Source organism: Uranotaenia lowii, chromosome 3, assembly GCF_029784155.1.
Source record: "Uranotaenia lowii strain MFRU-FL chromosome 3, ASM2978415v1, whole genome shotgun sequence".
In the NCBI taxonomy this organism is placed as follows: Eukaryota; Metazoa; Arthropoda; class Insecta; order Diptera; family Culicidae; genus Uranotaenia; species Uranotaenia lowii.
In genome coordinates this window covers 28,033,090-28,051,193 of record NC_073693.1, presented here as the reverse complement: position 1 = coordinate 28,051,193, position 18,104 = coordinate 28,033,090, and the positions used below count along the sequence as shown (strand labels likewise).

The window sequence follows — 18,104 nt, the reverse complement described above, 5'->3', positions numbered from 1 at the left end:
TTTTAGTAATTTTTGTAATTTTTGTAATTTTTGTAATTTTTGTAATTTTTGTAATTTTTGTAATTTTTGTAATTTTTGTAATTTTTGTAATTTTTGTAATTTTTGTAATTTTTGTAATTTTTGTAATTTTTGTAATTTTTGTAATTTTTGTAATTTTTGTAATTTTTGTAATTTTTGTAATTTTTGTAATTTTTGTAATTTTTGTAATTTTTGTAATTTTTGTAATTTTTGTAATTTTTGTAATTTTTGTAATTTTTGTAATTTTTGTAATTTTTGTAATTTTTGTAATTTTTGTAATTTTTGTAATTTTTGTAATTTTTGTAATTTTTGTAATTTTTGTCATTTTTGTCATTTTTGTCATTTTTGTAATTTTTGAATTTTTTGTAATTTTTGGTAATTTATGTAATTATTGTCATTATTGTCATTTTTGTCATTTTTGTCATTTTTGTCATTTTTGCCTTTTTTGTCATTTTTGTCATTTTTGTCATTTTTGTCATTTTTGTCATTTTTGTCATTTTTGTCATTTTTGTCATTTTGGTCATTTTTGTCATTTTTGTCATTTTTGTCATTTTTGTCATTTTTGTCATTTTTGTCATTTTTGTCATTTTTGTCATTTTTGTCATTTTTGTCATTTTTGTCATTTTTGTCATTTTTGTCATTTTTGTCATTTTTGTCATTTTTGTCATTTTTGTCATTTTTGTCATTTTTGTCATTTTTGTCATTTTTGTCATTTTTGTCATTTTTGTCATTTTTGTCATTTTTGTCATTTTTGTCATTTTTGTCATTTTTGTCATTTTTGTCATTTTTGTCATTTTTGTCATTTTTGTCATTTTTGTCATTTTTGTCATTTTTGTCATTTTTGTCATTTTTGTCATTTTTGTCATTTTTGTCATTTTTGTCATTTTTGTCATTTTTGTCATTTTTGTCATTTTTGTCATTTTTGTCATTTTTGTCATTTTTGTCATTTTTGTCATTTTTGTCATTTTTGTCATTTTTGTCATTTTTGTCATTTTTGTCATTTTTGTCATTTTTGTCATTTTTGTCATTTTTGTCATTTTTGTCATTTTTGTCATTTTTGTCATTTTTGTCATTTTTGTCATTTTTGTCATTTTTGTCATTTTTGTCATTTTTGTCATTTTTGTCATTTTTGTCATTTTTGTCATTTTTGTCATTTTTGTCATTTTTGTCATTTTTGTCATTTTTGTCATTTTTGTCATTTTTGTCATTTTTGTCATTTTTGTCATTTTTGTCATTTTTGTCATTTTTGTCATTTTTGTCATTTTTGTCATTTTTGTCATTTTTGTCATTTTTGTCATTTTTGTCATTTTTGTCATTTTTGTCATTTTTGTCATTTTTGTCATTTTTGTCATTTTTGTCATTTTTGTTATTTTTGTCATTTTTGTCATTTTTGTCATTTTTGTCATTTTTGTCATTTTTGTCATTTTTGTCATTTTTGTCATTTTTGTCATTTTTGTCATTTTTGTCATTTTTGTCATTTTTGTCATTTTTGTCATTTTTGTCATTTTTGTCATTTTTGTCATTTTTGTCATTTTTGTCATTTTTGTCATTTTTGTCATTTTTGTCATTTTTGTCATTTTTGTCATTTTTGTCATTTTTGTCATTTTTGTCATTTTTGTCATTTTTGTCATTTTTGTCATTTTTGTCATTTTTGTCATTTTTGTCATTTTTGTCATTTTTGTCATTTTTGTCATTTTTTTCATTTTTGTCATTTTTGTCATTTTTGTCATTTTTGTCATTTTTGTCATTTTTGTCATTTTTGTCATTTTTGTCATTTTTGTCATTTTTGTCATTTTTGTCATTTTTGTCATTTTTGTCATTTTTGTCATTTTTGTCATTTTTGTCATTTTTGTCATTTTTGTCATTTTTGTCATTTTTGTCATTTTTGTCATTTTTGTCATTTTTGTCATTTTTGTCATTTTTGTCATTTTTGTCATTTTTGTCATTTTTGTCATTTTTGTCATTTTTGTCATTTTTGTCATTTTTGTCATTTTTGTCATTTTTGTCATTTTTGTCATTTTTGTAATTTTTGTAATTCTTGTAATTTTTGTAATTTTTGCAATTTTTGTAATTTTTGTAATTTTTGTAATTTTTTAATTTTTGTAATTTTTGTAATTTTTGTAATTTTTGTAATTTTTGTAATTTTTGTAATTTTTGTAATTTTTGTTATTTTTGTAATTTTTGTAATTTTTGTAATTTTTGTAATTTTTGTAATTTTTGTAATTTTTGTAATTTTTGTAATTTTTGTCATTTTTGTAATTTTTGTAATTTTTGTAATTTTTGTAATTTTTGTAATTTTTGTAATTTTTGTTATTTTTGTAATTTTTGTAATTTTTGTAATTTTTGTAATTTTTGTAATTTTTGTAATTTTTGTCAAAATTGTCAAAATTGTCAAAATTGTAAAAATTGTAAAAATTGTCAAAATTGTCAAAATTGTCAAAATTGTCAAAATTGTCAAAATAGTCAAAATTGTCAAAATTGTCAAAATTGTCAAAATTGTCAAAATTGTAAAAATTGTAAAAATTGTCAAAATTGTCAAAATTGTCAAAATTGTCAAAATTGTCAAAATTGTCAAAATTGTCAAAATTGTCAAAATTGTCAAAATTGTAAAAATTGTAAAAATTGTCAAAATTGTTAAAATTGTCAAAATTGTCAAAATTGTCAAAATTGTCAAAATTGTCAAAATTGTCAAAATTGTCAAAATTGTCAAAATTGTCAAAATTGTCAAAATTGTCAAAATTGTCAAAATTGTCAAAATTGTCAAAATTGTCAAAATTGTCAAAATTGTCAAAATTGTCAAAATTGTCAAAATTGTCAAAATTGTCAAAATTGTCAAAATTGTCAAAATTGTCAAAATTGTCAAAATTGTCAAAATTGTCAAAATTGTCAAAATTGTCAAAATTGTCAAAATTGTCAAAATTGTCAAAATTGTCAAAATTGTCAAAATTGTCAAAATTGTCAAAATTGTCAAAATTGTCAAAATTGTCAAAATTGTCAAAATTGTCAAAATTGTCAAAATTGTCAAAATTGTAACAAAATTGTCAAAATTGTAACAAAATTGTCAAAATTGTCAAAATTGTCAAAATTGTCAAAATTGTCAAAATTGTCAAAATTGTCAAAATTGTCAAAATTGTCAAAATTGTCAAAATTGTCAAAATTATCAAAATTGTTAAAATTGTCAAAATTGTCAAAATTGTCCAAATTGTCAAAATTGTCAAAATTGTCAAAATTGTCAAAATTGTCAAAATTGTCAAAATTGTCAAAATTGTCAAAATTGTCAAAATTGTCAAAATTGTCAAAATTGTCAAAATTGTCAAAATTGTCAAAATTGTCAAAATTGTCAAAATTGTCAAAATTGTCAAAATTGTCAAAATTGTCAAAATTGTCAAAATTGTCAAAATTGTCAAAATTGTCAAAATTGTCAAAATTGTCAAAATTGTCAAAATTGTCAAAATTGTCAAAATTGTCAAAATTTGCAAAATTGTCAAAATTGTCCAAATTGTCAAAAACTTAATTTAATTTTTTTTGAAATTTTAAGAAGTTTTAAATATTTGTCCAAATTTAATAATTCTAGGATAAATATTGTCAAAATTTTAACTTACCTGTACACTGTTTGGGCTCGTCGCTGCCATCCCCACAATCGTCCTTTCCGTCGCAGAATTTATCCAACGGCACACAGAAAGCCCCACCTTTGCAGGGATGTTCCGAAATTTTGCAGGCATACACCAGAAGCCCAGCCAGCTTCAAAGCCAGGGCAGCCACCAGGGAGCACTGTATTGCTTTCATATTCATCTGCAAATGGAAATTTGGAGAAACGCACACAAATTGATTAGAAAACAGTAGAAAACAATATTCCCTGTCGAGACGCGGTTGTTTAACAAATGGATTCAATTTGAGGGGGAAAATTTAATCGCTGACCAATTCGAACCGAATCCACGCACAAAATAAGAGACTGTCGCTGGAGCTGACAGGACCCATTTGGTTTGGACAATTTCCGGGAGTGCATTTTCCCGGAAAAGTTCAAAACAATTCCTGCTAGCCGACTCACAAAAGCAGACTGTCATCGGGATCCAATTATAAATTCTAATTATCGGTCTCATTTGAATGAAATAACACACTGCATCCTACTGCTGATGCCTTTGCGGAAAGGTCAGTTCCGGACATGCATTTATTAATATAATCGTACGCCTGCACATATAAATACTCATGCATTCATTCATACAAATCGAGGATAAGCAGAATTAGAAAAGGCCAGCTGGTGAGAAATTTTCAATGGAACCGAACAGAAATTTGTGTTCTAATATAAAAAAAAATCGGAAACCGAAACTGAAATACACTGGGTGGAAACAGACTAATTGAATCGATTTTGTCAAACGACCGCAGCAAATTGAATTGGTTTGGAATTTACTGTGACAAATATTTACAGTCCTGGACAAATCAATCACATCGGTCTGGTGAATTGAACTGTTGAAGAATCATTATCGATTCTGAAACCAATCAAAAGACATTTTTGGCTTAAATCTACCATTTCAAAATTTATTTCAGTACAGTGCTTACCCCATTCTTTTGTATACAGTGAACCTAATTGATTTTGGGTAATTTTTGAATTCCCTAGGTTATTTTTGAAATTGTTGTTATTTTTTTGAAAAGAATCTCAATACATTCCAGTTTAAAAATATTGAATTTAAAATCCTTAGGAAAAAATTATTGATGAAAACTTGTAAATTTTGTTCGCAAATCTTCAACAAAAAAAGTTGTTCTAGACCGCCATATCGATTTTTTTTCCTAAATAGTGCGTTGAATAGGGGAGAGCCTCCTCTTTAATGTGGCAAATTTTCAGGGATGCATAAAGGTCCCAAAAAAGACACCGTGAATCAGACAGATTGTTGACCAATATAAAGTGACAAATAACTAAATTAGTCTGCAACAAATTTCATTCTTTTGTCACTTGGTGATGAAACATTACGAAGGGAGGGTGGGATAGCAATCAACAATCCAAGTTTTCAATAGATTATTTATAACAAGATGCACAAAATTACAATTGACTTGAAACCAATGTCCATTTAAAAAGTAGAACAAAACGAAAAATTGAGTTTTTTAATTCGAAAATTTGGAAAAATCTCGAATACATAAAGAGATACCATTCCCATCTTTCACAAATTGGCTTTTGCTCTTTCAACTGTTTTTATTACCGAGAATTCAAATTTTTCAATAAAAAATTTAAATTTGATTAAGTCCCCCTTCGGATTTTTTGGAAAAAAACGAAATGGGTGGAGAATAACGAAAAAAGAATTTGATATTTGTTCCGGCCTTGTTTTTTTACTTTGTTTCCAATCTTTCAAGTATTATTTGAAGCTTGCACAATTCTTGAAAAATTTAGACACAACAAAGAGTTTTGAACCAGACTTGAAGCATTGCATTGGAATGAGAGCTTCAAATTCCCATAAAAGTCTCCGATGCAGTTGTAATGCAACTGTTTGTGTCAAAAGGTGATGAAATTATTATTATTTTTTTTTTTGAAAAGACAAAAACGACAAATATCTGAATAAGATATTAATATCTCGTTGAGATAAGTTTGAGTGATTATTTTGATATGCTTTCCTGATCGGCATATTACGGAAAGAAGTCTTTTATTTGGGACATTATACGCTTGATATTTTCAATGTTTTTTGTTTTCAATGTGACTTGGTTATTGAACTCAGTCGATTTGCTGTCATTTTATAATTTCTCGGACACTAGAGTCGAAAAAGCTTAGTTTTGTTTCAGAACTCATTCATGATTTTATGCAGATTTTTTTAATATTCATTTTCATGAGTAAACTTAAACCTGTGCTTAAACTTTAATTTTTTTTTATAGCGAAATTGAATATTTTGTTATGAAAAAATCAACATCATTCTTTTTCTTCTGTGCAAATTAGCCTGTAAGCTTTGCTGGTTCCAATTTTTTAAAACATTTAAAGAAACACCCGCTTAACAACTTTGTTCAAGACCGTACCTTTGTATATTCTCAGGCAAAAAAGTTTTGGGCTGTTGAAAAGATGTTTGTTTTTTGCAATTGTAAAACAATCAATCAACCTGACATCACTGCCGCTGAATATAGAAGTATTGCTGGAAAAGTAGTCATGCAATTCTTCTCTAGGCACCAGCAGTGATTCCAGTTGAATTGATTGTATTTCAATGCCAAAAGGCATACACCATTTCAACAGCTAAAAACTATGTTTTCTAATATGATACAAAGTTACGATCTTCGGCAAAAATTTTCAACGGAAAAATTCTTAAAAATATTTTTGAATTGACACCACCAAAAACAGCAGGCGCGGTTCCACAGAAGAATGAAAAATTATGTTGATTTTTCTGAACCAAATATTCAATTTTTCCATTCCAACATTAAAGTTCAAATTTTCCCATGTAAACGTTACTTTAAAATTTTGCAAAAAATAATGGATGAGTTTGGAACCAAAACAAAGTATTTAAGACCAAAGGGTTTGAGGAACTCAAAAATTACTTCAAATCTACTCAGTCTATTGGTAACGTCTATTTTTGATTAAAATACTGAGTCGATTTGAGATAATTTTAGAATTTCTTATCTCCTGAGGTCTGAAAAAAGTCGTTTGGGTTTAAACTCATCCAAGATTTTTTTTTGTAAAATTTGAATGTAACGTTTCAGAATGGGGGTAGGCTTAATAGCGGAACGTTTTCCAAACATACAGGAAAATTGTGTCTTGACTAAACACGTGTTCGTGCCAATCTATGAATTCTCTGAAAGAAATTTGCTGCTAAACCACTTTATCGAAAACCGTCACTATGTTATTTTTTTTTATAACCAAGTTCAAGTGTAATGAATGAAGCTTTTTTTAAGCATGGAAGGCAGTTCAACTCAACCCGCAACAATCCCAGAAAACATTTTTGTAGGTTTATGTTTCAATAATCTTGCTATTCGTTGCATATGCATTATAGAATGATCGTAAGAATTCGAAAATCCAGCATTTATCTGCCAAAATTGAGGCAATATATATACATATTTCAAGCTTCTAGCTAAAACAAAATGAACTATATGAATTGGACGATATTCGACATCTTATCCGTAACGGTGTCTCTGGGAGCGAACTTTAATTTTTAAAATTAAGCATCCCTAATTTTTGCACCATTTGAAAGCTGGGACTTTCCCCTTTTATTTGAGCCCAAACTTAAAATAATACCTCAGGGGGTCTAGAGCGTTTTATTATTTCAAAGATTTTTTCTATTTTCAATGGTTTATTTAAAGGCAAGATCATACTGATCACTGAGTTGAAATACCTGTCTCACCTCAAGCCTTATTTCAACTCCATTTGCCACGATCTAATAGGAAACTTCCCCATACTCTTTATATTAGATAATCCTTATCAAATTTATGTAAAACATTGATTTATAAGTTTGAATAAACCATTTTAAACATTTAAACACTCTACAACAAGGTTGCCAGATTGCCCGGCTTTATCCGGGTTTGCACGGGCTATTAATACAAAATTTGACAAAAGTCCGGTACGGCCCGGTTGCCCAGATTTCATTGAAAAAAGTCCATATTTGGCCCGGATTTATTCACTTTATTTACCATAACAAACTAAATAAACAAGTTGTGTAGTAAAATATTTTTTTATATGTCCAAAGGCGAAGCCTTTAGAGCAAGTTTTATAAAAAATAATCATGAAAAGTTTTTTATAGCCTTAAACACCATTTGAAAACTGCTGATTAAAAAAAATCATTTTTTTCTTAATTTCTGTTGAATAATTCCTGGGTTTTGATCATTGCCCGGATATCGCTCGGATTTTTTATCAGTATTTTTAAATCAAATGCCCAGATTTTGCCAAGTTTTGTCCGATCTGGGTACGTGCTTGAAAAGTTCTGGCAGCCTTACTTTACAATAAGGTTGCCAGATTGCCGGGTTTTATCCGGGTTTGCCCGGATATTTAATACTAAATTCAAGAACAGTCCTGCCCGGCCCGGTTACTCGGATTTCATTGAAAAATGCCTGGATTTTGTTCACATTTATTCACTTTATTTGGCAAATAAAACAAAAAAAAAACAACAAACACTGCCAAAACGAAATTTTTTGAGCAAATTATATAAAAATAATCATGAAAGATTTTTTTGGAAGACTAAAATACGGTTCAATGTCTATCGTTGAGTTTTGATGAAAACAATTTTTTTTTTCATTTTTTTTCTTGATTTTTGCTGAAGAATTTTTTAGTTTTTACAAAATTTGCCCAGATATTGCCCGGATTTATGGTCGTCAATTTGAAATCGAATGCCCGGATTTTTCCAGGTTTTTATATAAAAATTGCCCGGTTTGTCCGGCACGGATACGTGCTGAAAAAATTTTGGCAACCTTACTTTATTTACAATCATTATATTAGGTGTCAGGACACAATTTCAAAATACCGATCTGTGGCATCACTGGTACGGCACGGTGCATCTGAAAAGACAGTTTCCGTTATCTAAAATGATCATCGCTTATTTTTGCACCATTCAAAAGCTAGGACATTCCCCTTTTAATTTGAGCCCAAATTTGAAATGATCCATCGGAAGGTCTAGAACATATATTTTTTTAAATTTGTTTAACCTTGTCTTATCATATCTAATCTCTAATAGGAAAATTAACTGGCTACAACTTTGTTACAGACATCAAAGTGATGAAAGTAGAAAGAAAAGAGTTATAATGTCGCAAAATTTATCACAAAAATTTAATATAAAAAATCTAGTAAATCTTCTGATGATTCTAACAAGGCCAAAAATAGTATCCTAATTTTCTTTAAATAAAAATTTAAGTATACTATTTTATGCTTTGGTACAATCAGTGATGTGAGGGTTTTTTGAAATAAAAAATTTGGCCTTGGAACTTCTTTTGGCCTTGGTACATTCAGTGATGAGAAGTTTTATTAGATTTTAAATATGAAATTTTTTTGACATCTGATTGTGACCTTATAACTCTTTTCTTTCATTTTTTGTCACTTTGATATCTGTAACTTTCCAAGCTTTCAAATGGTTCAAACATGTTCTTTCAGAGACACCGTGCCGTACGCGAGAGCGAAATATTTAGCTCTCAACGAATGCACACAGTCACGGATGCCAATGTGTCTGATTTTTCAGGATTTTTTTAGGTTCATCCTGATAACCTGATAAGCCACCATTTTTTTCCCAATTTTTGGAAATAAGCCTGATTTTGTCTGATTTTGCCTAATTTTTTATGTTTTGGAAAATAATATGTTTCAATCAGCAAAATGATGTATATCTCAACCCTAATCCGTTCTAACGCGTAATTATGACATTATTGGAAGTTAAGTGGCTTGTAACTTTTATCAGGCACAGCCAAATCCAAAAAAAATGCTTCATAGACCCCCAATAAATTCATGATAACTATTATTTTTCATCATTACTATTTATGGATACTCACAGAAAGCTCTGACAAAAAAGAACCCTTAAGGGATCTTAAGTATCAATTTAACACTCATCGTTTCAAAGTGCTGTATTCCCATGGTGTATTTCGTAGAAGGACTTAAAGAGAAAAAAACAGTAGTGCTTATTTTTGCATGGGTAGAAAGTAGAGCTTTTTCCAGTTCATTACCACTAAAAATTAAAATATTTGGTCGGTGACCCCATACAAATTTTTTTATGAAAATTTTCTTCTTGAAATCTTTAAAAATAAACATATGTTTTAAGTGTTTTTTAATTTCAGAGGTGCTAATTCTCTTAGTTCAAACTTTTAACATTTTTAAATTGAACTGGTAGCTCAATAATCATAAAAAAAAATTGTTAATTATTTTTAACTAGTTACAGAGCTATTAAAACGAAGTAAATTGCATAAAAATCCCAAAACTGCAGAATCCTAAAACTTAAAAATCCGCTGGCAAATCCTGTTTGCAGTCTGAGAGGGTAAAATTATCTGAAAGTATTAGAATTATCTGGATTAATTTTAATCCATTTGAATCCATCAACTTTAGATTGACTGACTGTGGAAACACTGCATTTCTATATATTTGTCGATCATTAATTTACAAAAATCAACAGTATTGTTGGCAAAAATATTGACAAAAATTAGTGTTTCGCTTTTAATTCATTAATTCAAAAATATCAACAGTACCTATTTAAATTCTTACGCAAAAATTAAAATCAGATGATTGATAGAGCATTTTTCACCTTGAATATGAGAAAAAGGAATTTGAAATTGATCTAATGTAGCCGAAGATGTATGAATTTATGTGCAATTACTTTTACTTCTAACTAAATTGTATATTTTAAATTCTATTGGAAACTGGTCAGCTGAGATTTGTTTATATTTTAATCTGAAGTAAAAGAAATTGAAAAATACCATGGACGAGTGATATCATCAAAAATTGTATTTTTTTTTCTAAAATGCGTATTCCTATCCATCTGATTATACAAATATTGTGGAATTTAGTCAAAGAACAAGTTTAAAAAAAGATTTTTTTAATATTTCCTTCGAAACCAATCAAATTATATTGGACTGTTATAATCATGTATCTTAAAATTTCATTAAACAAGAATTAGTTTTCCAATTTATACAAATATGAATATAAATTTAAGTGACATGTGGATAACACCGACTTTAACGAAGATATTCCAAATTAGTAATTTTAAAGAAAAAATTTCATATTATTAGTTTTTCAGTTCAACTCACTTATCTTTCTAGGCGTTGAAATGACAAAAGCTTGAATAAAAATGAGAAAGAAATAAATTTTTGTAGAAAACCATTGCAATTCCATTGCACTGAAATAATATTTCAAATTGAAAATTTATAAATATAGACTATAAATATTCAAAAAAATAAATCGTATGGGGACTCACCGACCAAATATTTTAATTTTGCTTGGAAATATCTCAGGAAAGGCTAAATTTCCAATTTCTGAAAAAATAGAAAAAAATACTATTTTTTTTTCTTTTTTACATCTTCTAGAAACACACCGTGTGCCGCTTGTTTTTCAACCGTTAAAATTGTACAATTTGTCCAAAACTTTCCATTTTGCTAACTTTGTAACGTATCTCATAATTGATACTCAGACAATATCATTTGTTTTCACGTTAGTCTTAATGTTGCACGTTTTTTATGGTTGAATTTTTTTTCTTAAAGCTAAAATATAACCAGTTCACACAAATACATTTAAACCATTTAAAACAACCTATTTCCAAATTATTTTACTACTTACTCCTCATTCTTCCATCTCCATTCGATAATTTCGTTCCTCAACTCAAACATGCTACTTCTAGTGATCATAAAACTAATCGTACGAATAACCTACCATACGCCTGTTTTCAAGAATCTATCGTTACTATTTAACCTCAAACTTAACAAATCTTCAGGTTTTTCAATGGTCAACTTCAAATTATTTCTCAGAACATTTTCTAGCCAATTCCACAGTTCTTTCGAAGTGGTGCATTTTTTTTATTCTGATTCGTTGCTGACAACTCTGAGCAATTGCTATCTTGTAGGTTCCCGATGTTGTAAGCTCTTAATATTAAGATGTATTTTTTGAATTTTAGAATTCATCCTAAAAATCGTACATTTCAATCGATCAACTGCTAAAATTGTTTCAATTACTGTAGAAAAATTTTGAACAGTAGCTTCATTTGATGCTCAAAATACTACAAACAGATTTTTTCAAAAGAAATTTTTACTGCAGCTATTTTTTGTAGTGAAGTTATCACAGCGCATGTTTCACAAAAATATGAAAGGCAGACTCAACTGTATCTATCAAATATATAAGTTTCCTATGCTCTCAATTTTGCTATTAATATTTATTCTAATTTTCATTCTGATCTAGCTTTGAATTTCAGTTTTAACTAAATGTTTAGTGAAATCTGAACCATTTTATGAAGTTTGGAGTTCAAACACCATTTCTAACAAGTGAGTCGTAAAAAGTGAGAAATTTAAGTACCGTAATCCGGAGAAAGATTGATCACTTTTTTCAATATTTTCCGATTTTTTTTTTCTGTAAAGGGGAATGTGGTATGTTTTATATTTTATAAACCAGTACTGGACTCCTATCAACGTTAAGCATGGTTGCAGAATTCTATTAGACCTACTATAAATTTTATTTAAAAATTGAATTCGGCTTTGTTTAGAATTCGATACTTTGGGAAGACATTGATCAATCTCTTTTTTGACGGTTTTAACGAATTTTCTTGTTCGTTAAAGATACAAAACACCTTCATGCTAGTTTATCAATTGCTAAGGCAGTAAGGAACAAACTCAAATGATATAAAATTAATCATGAAACTCTACAAAATTGAACACAACACTTTCGGTGGCTCAAATAAACTAAACTTATCACTTTTTGTCCAATGAATTTTGAGATATACGATGCTGAATTTCGGTGTTTCTTGGTTTTAATTTTTTCGCGATTCATTTAATTTTTTGGAATTCTTCATAATAAGTTCAAGGCTGGGATCTCATCACTTAGATTGATGTGTAGGAATTGAATTTACAATAGCGATAGGACAATTAAACGTACATTTCATGAATGATGAAGATATCTATTCAGTAATTTTTAAAATAAAAATTAAACTTAATAGATATCATTCTACGGGGAGATCATCAATCTTGAAAAGAGGTCATTCACATATGTTTACAAGCCAAATATTCTAAGTTTTCACTAGATAATACATGGTAAAAATAAAAAAAAACATTGTTATCATTTGATGATAAAAAAGGTTAAATAATTTCAAACTTCCTTAAAAACGGTGGTTGTGAAATAAGAATGCCAGATATTTTTCTGGACGTATTAGGACCGGACAATTCCAGCCAATTTTATTGGAAAACCTGGCAAAATCCAGCATTTGATTTCAAAATGTTCAATCCGATATCCGGCAATATCTGGAAAAACTTGGTCAAACCCGCAGAGTTATGCATAGTAAAAATAACGAAATTTTTTTTCATCAAACCTCATCAGCAGATTTTAAATTGTATATCAAGCTTCAAAACACAAGTCACGATTATTTGAATAAAACAGCAACTAATTTTTTTTTTGACGTGAAAATTAAAATTATAATGATTAAATTTTAGTTAAATGTTACATTTTAAAAAAGAAATGAATACATCCGGGCATTTTCTAACGAAATTCGGGGAACCGGGCCGGACCGAGCCTTCCTCAAATTTTGAGTCAAATGTGCAGGCAAGTCCGGAAGAATCTGGGCAACCTGGAAATCTCAGATTAAAATGTTTAACGTGATAGAATGAATAAACACTCGAACAAAAATAATCTCATAATCTAATAAATCTAATAAATAATCTAATGATCTAATAGATAAGTTTTGATTTAAGGGAAATTATTTCAAATTTCTATTAGCAAACCTATTATGAAAACGATAAACTTTGGTAATAATCCCAATGAAAACTTTAAGAAGACTATTTAAACTTACAAAGCTTACAAGGCCCAACATTGTCAAATTTGTTATGATGATGAACAAAAAGCTTTCAAAATTTCAAAGCCAAACGACTCATTTTGATTTATATTTTATGTGAACCCGAGCAAGGCTGGGTAAAATCAGCTAGTTACTTATAAAAAAAATTTTTCGAAAAAAATGAAATATTGCCTTTATTCAATTTCTTTGGCCCTCGGGCTGTTCTCCTTTAATTTTTTACATCAACATCAGTACTAGTGTGCTCGAGGACGTAGGGTGATTCTTCTAATTCATTAATCACTAATCACTTATCGTACTTCCACAGCCAGAACTTAAGTCTGAGTCCCGAAGAGTAATAAAAACATGTTATTATTCATCTTGTCTTCGTTCATGCTTTTAATTATGTTAACATAGAAACATTAAAATAATTAAAAACATAAAGTGGTCGGGCCTTCTGTGGAGCAGAGAACGCAGAGACGTCAGGAACAAAGAGAAAGAAGAAGCGTGGATCACCAGTACCATACGCTCCGAAGGGCATTGCGGTGGAAGCACTAGCTAAAAAAGTGCTCCTTGTTGATAATGGAACCTATGGAATATGACCCATCCTTCTGCGGCTGAAATTAGTTACTTTGTTCACAGAAATCTTTAAGCAAGAGTTTACCATCATCATCATCAACATCATCAAACAAGGTATTCATCTGGAGAACTTGAAATTATTAAATATAATAAATGTGGATATTTGCTTTATTGATTTTTGTGTACCATCATTTCTGGGAAGACGTAGAGTGATTCTTCTAATTTCTTGAAAATTCGGTTGATTAATACCTTTTTAAAGGCAGAATTTTCCCACATGTTCACACATTCCACTTTTAAGCCTATCCCTTTTCTTCATCGTGATGAATCGATAAATTACAGATAAAGGGGGTCTGGAAACCTACATATTATTTATGATATCACCATAATCGATAAACAAAACCTTTTTTGTAAGAAAGACAAAATGTCAGCATTTCGGCTTTTTATATTATGTTGATTTATCCTGATTTTAATACTCAAAGTTTACTGAATTTTGAAAAGAAATGTTGGCAACCCTGCAAACAGTTGCCGGTGACAAAATTTCCTGCTTCTCTCATTGGTCTATTAAGTCGAACACATCTAAATTTTTTTCATATATCAGATTGCACTGCTGGTCGTTATGAGAGCAACAAGGCTATTTTCTCACTCGAAGCGCCCGCAGAAGAATGAATGAACTGAAATCGTCTTCAGAATCTGCAAACACGGTGAACTTTTCATCATTACCGATTCAAACCGCCTTCAAGTAACCATTTTTACGATCGTTTACTTATTTGGTAGGAATTGCGATTAAGATTTAAATAGTCAATGACTTGAACAATCATTTCTAATGCATTTTTATGTTTTCTGTGAAATTAGGATTAAGAATTTAAGCATCAGTTCAAACAAAATTGATCGACGAAAGAATCTGAAGGCGTAAAAATTATAGCACTTCCCAATTCGCGTCCCATCTAATCAATTGGAGACAGCAATTTGATTTGGATCCACCGATAGGGCCAACAGAAGGTCGAAAAAGCAGTCAAAGAGGTTGGAGGAAAAGACAAATTACTTCTATAACCGGTCCGGGTAAGGTTTTCCCTTCTTTTCAACCACCCTTCTGGATTTTGTTTTCTTTTTGCTTCCTTTGGTAGGGACCCTTCTACAGTGAAGTAATAAAACTACACATTCCTTCTAACAAACAGTATCTTAAATGGCACCCGACGTGTATGGCGGAAAACACGAACGTTTCCGATAAAGTCTGGAATGGTAATTTATATCATGAGATTTTTTTTTAATCTGGGTTTCTTTTTCAATTCCAAGATTCACGTTTGGGTTACCTTCTCCCAGGAAGGAGTTTTGCTTTTTTGTAACCTTGAATTGTCTTCAGTGAACTGAGCAAATACCATAATCTCTCAAATGTTTTATTTCAATTTTAATTTAAAATTCAATGTCTTAGAAATGTTTAAATCAAACCTCAATTTAAAATTACTAAAAAAAAGAAAGATAAACTTAAAGAAAACAATATTCGTAAAACGGAAGTTGCCTCCCTATGATTTTGGCTAAGGAAATCGCTGTAGGCTTCCCGGAAGGAAAGTTAGCTGCTACAAACCATAAACCGTAACCGAGACTTATACTTACATACATAACTAGGTAGCATGTTGGAAGTTCGTTATGTCAGCCCCAAATAGGATAATGAACTTGTTTAGCTGCAAATTGGATAATTGTCTGGATGGTGATTGCTGAATAGTGCCACTTTAACTGGAGTCTTCTTAAAGGGCTTTAGTTTTTTTGTTTTAAATACAGTTTGAAGTTTGTTGCAAACCAATTTCATTCAACATATTGCTTATCAAATGGATTTTTATATGAACAATAAATCAAAAATACTTTCTAGCAAAGCTGACAGCAGCAGATGCTGTGCTTCATCAAAAATCCATTTTGCTAGAATTCCGAGAAGAGGTTCATCCTGCCTCGGCCGCCAACAAGATGATGATGACTGGCTCCGGTTTGGATCAGAGCGATTTCGTGCAACGAACGGAAGCTCTCATGTGGAGCTTACATGTGCTCATATCCGGAATGATTTTCCTCCATCTTTTTTTTTTTTCAACCACTCGAAAAAAGTAAAAGTTTGTAATTTAAGCTACGGCAGCAAAGTGGAGCAGAAGCAGCAAAGAAAAAACTGTTGCCATGTCGTGCACCTTCTATGTTGTAGAAGAATATGTACATATGTTGAACATGTTATGTTAGTCGAAAGAAGAACACTGCGCGTCGAGTTTGTTCCAGACATTCTCGTGAGTGATCACCGACATTATTTTGTCTTGTCAGTCAGAACCGGGGGAAAAAAGCTTTCACAGAAGTGAGCTGTTTCGTAAACAAGACGATGACGGAGGCGACGTTGCATGTGCGCTCGTCAAATTGGATCGGAAGCACTTGTCCAAAGTTAACATAAATATGCGAGTATCAGTTTGAAGGGAAAAGTTGAAGATTGTATTTTTTGAGAAAATCACATCAAAGGTTTTCCAAGCGAGTCTGGAAACCTCTGGTGAAAGGAAAGCAATAAGATTTGGAGCAGAATATTTTAATATTTTTGTACTGATTCGCAAAAATAATATTTTGGATTCAACTCAAATACAAGCTTTGTTAACATTATTTTTTTAGAATCGTTAACCCAGCTACTCAGATATCATCTTAAATTTGTTGAGAGATTAACATCATAATCACAAAATTCTAAGAAGAGTGTACAAGAGAGTAGGTCGAATTGCAAATTTTCTCGAATTTCAAAAACTCTTTAATTTAAAATTGTTTTCTTTTTGGTCTAAAAGAGCGACAGGATTTTTGCCGATTTTCCAAATAAGATTTAGGTATCTTATTTTGATTTCAAATTTTGCATGAAAAAACGCTTTGTTTTTTTTTGAATATTTGGTTCTCACACACTGCAAAAAAAAAACTCCCAATACTGAAGGAGATCACTGAACAATTCTCTGGCTCAAAGTGGATCATTAAATGCATGTTATTATTTGTTTCAAGAATAAAATCAAGCTATTCAACAACAAAAATCGTTTCAATGAAGGATAATGCTGGGAGAATATTGCTGGGAGGTATTTTATTTAAAATTATTAAAAATTTAATTCCTAACTCTCTGATAGAATATTGCGCGCAAATTCATTTAAGGCAGCAAAAATTACAATATTCCAAAAACATGGCGTTCCAAAAACGAAATTATAATCAAAATTAAAATTTCGTATAAACTAAAATTTAAACTAATTGCAGAAAATTAAGTGAAAAAAACTGAAACAAAATAAACAAGTTCCATCAGAAAAAAATGGATTTAAATCAATTTTTTTTATAAAAAAATACCCCAGGTTTGTTTCAAATAACCTTTATAAAGTTGATCAGTTTTAAATAAATCTACGTTGGTAACTGATAAACTGAACAATCTGCATGAGAATAAATACAGATTTTGAATTCATATACTATTCTTCAGCTTCAAGAATTCATATCTTTTCCAAATATTTTAGTTTCCGAAATACAAAGCATTGAAAAAATTAAATTCTACTATTTTTAGAAATTTCAATTTTTAAGATAACAACTTTTTCTGACATCGTCCAAGAAAGTATTTTCGAGTATTTAAGAACCCATTAAACACCTTTCTTGAAGACACATAACGATTTGACTTATGCTTTGAAAAACTTCAAAAATTCCATTCGCTTAAAACATACAAATTCGTTCAAATTCTCAAAATATGCAGAACTGGAAAAAATGTCAAAAAAACATGAGTTTCTTTACTGTTTTCTCAGTAGTCAAAACAACTCTTGGTGTTCGAGAAATTTTATCATTGCCTTTATTTTCGAAATCTATGTAATGTTCACAAATATATTTTATAAATTTTTTATCTCTTCAAAAGTTATCTCGAAACAGTAGCTGATAGAAAAAAAAGTATATTTATTTGGGATCAGCGCTCGGGATCTTTTAAAAATTTCTACTAAATTCTTTAAATAAGGTGCTCAGTGATCGAAGTTACAGTTGATCTTTTGAAATAAAATTCTTCCTGATATCAAGCTAAAGTGCCAAAAAAATAATTTTCAGGAATTTTCGATAGGTAATATTTGTAATAAATTAACATTTAATATTTGTAATAAATCATAT

The 18,104-nt window shown here is 29.4% G+C and overlaps 1 protein-coding gene across 2 annotated transcripts in view; it reads right to left on the bottom strand.

Annotated features, from left to right (window-relative positions):
- LOC129751377 (uncharacterized) overlaps positions 1-18,104 on the bottom strand; it is a 508,402-nt gene that overhangs the window by 238,440 nt on the left and 251,858 nt on the right. For both annotated transcript variants that reach the window (XM_055746844.1, XM_055746845.1), the window contains exon 3: positions 3,621-3,810. In XM_055746844.1, coding sequence (XP_055602819.1) covers positions 3,621-3,810 — 190 coding nt within the window. The remainder of the gene's footprint in view (positions 1-3,620; positions 3,811-18,104) is intronic.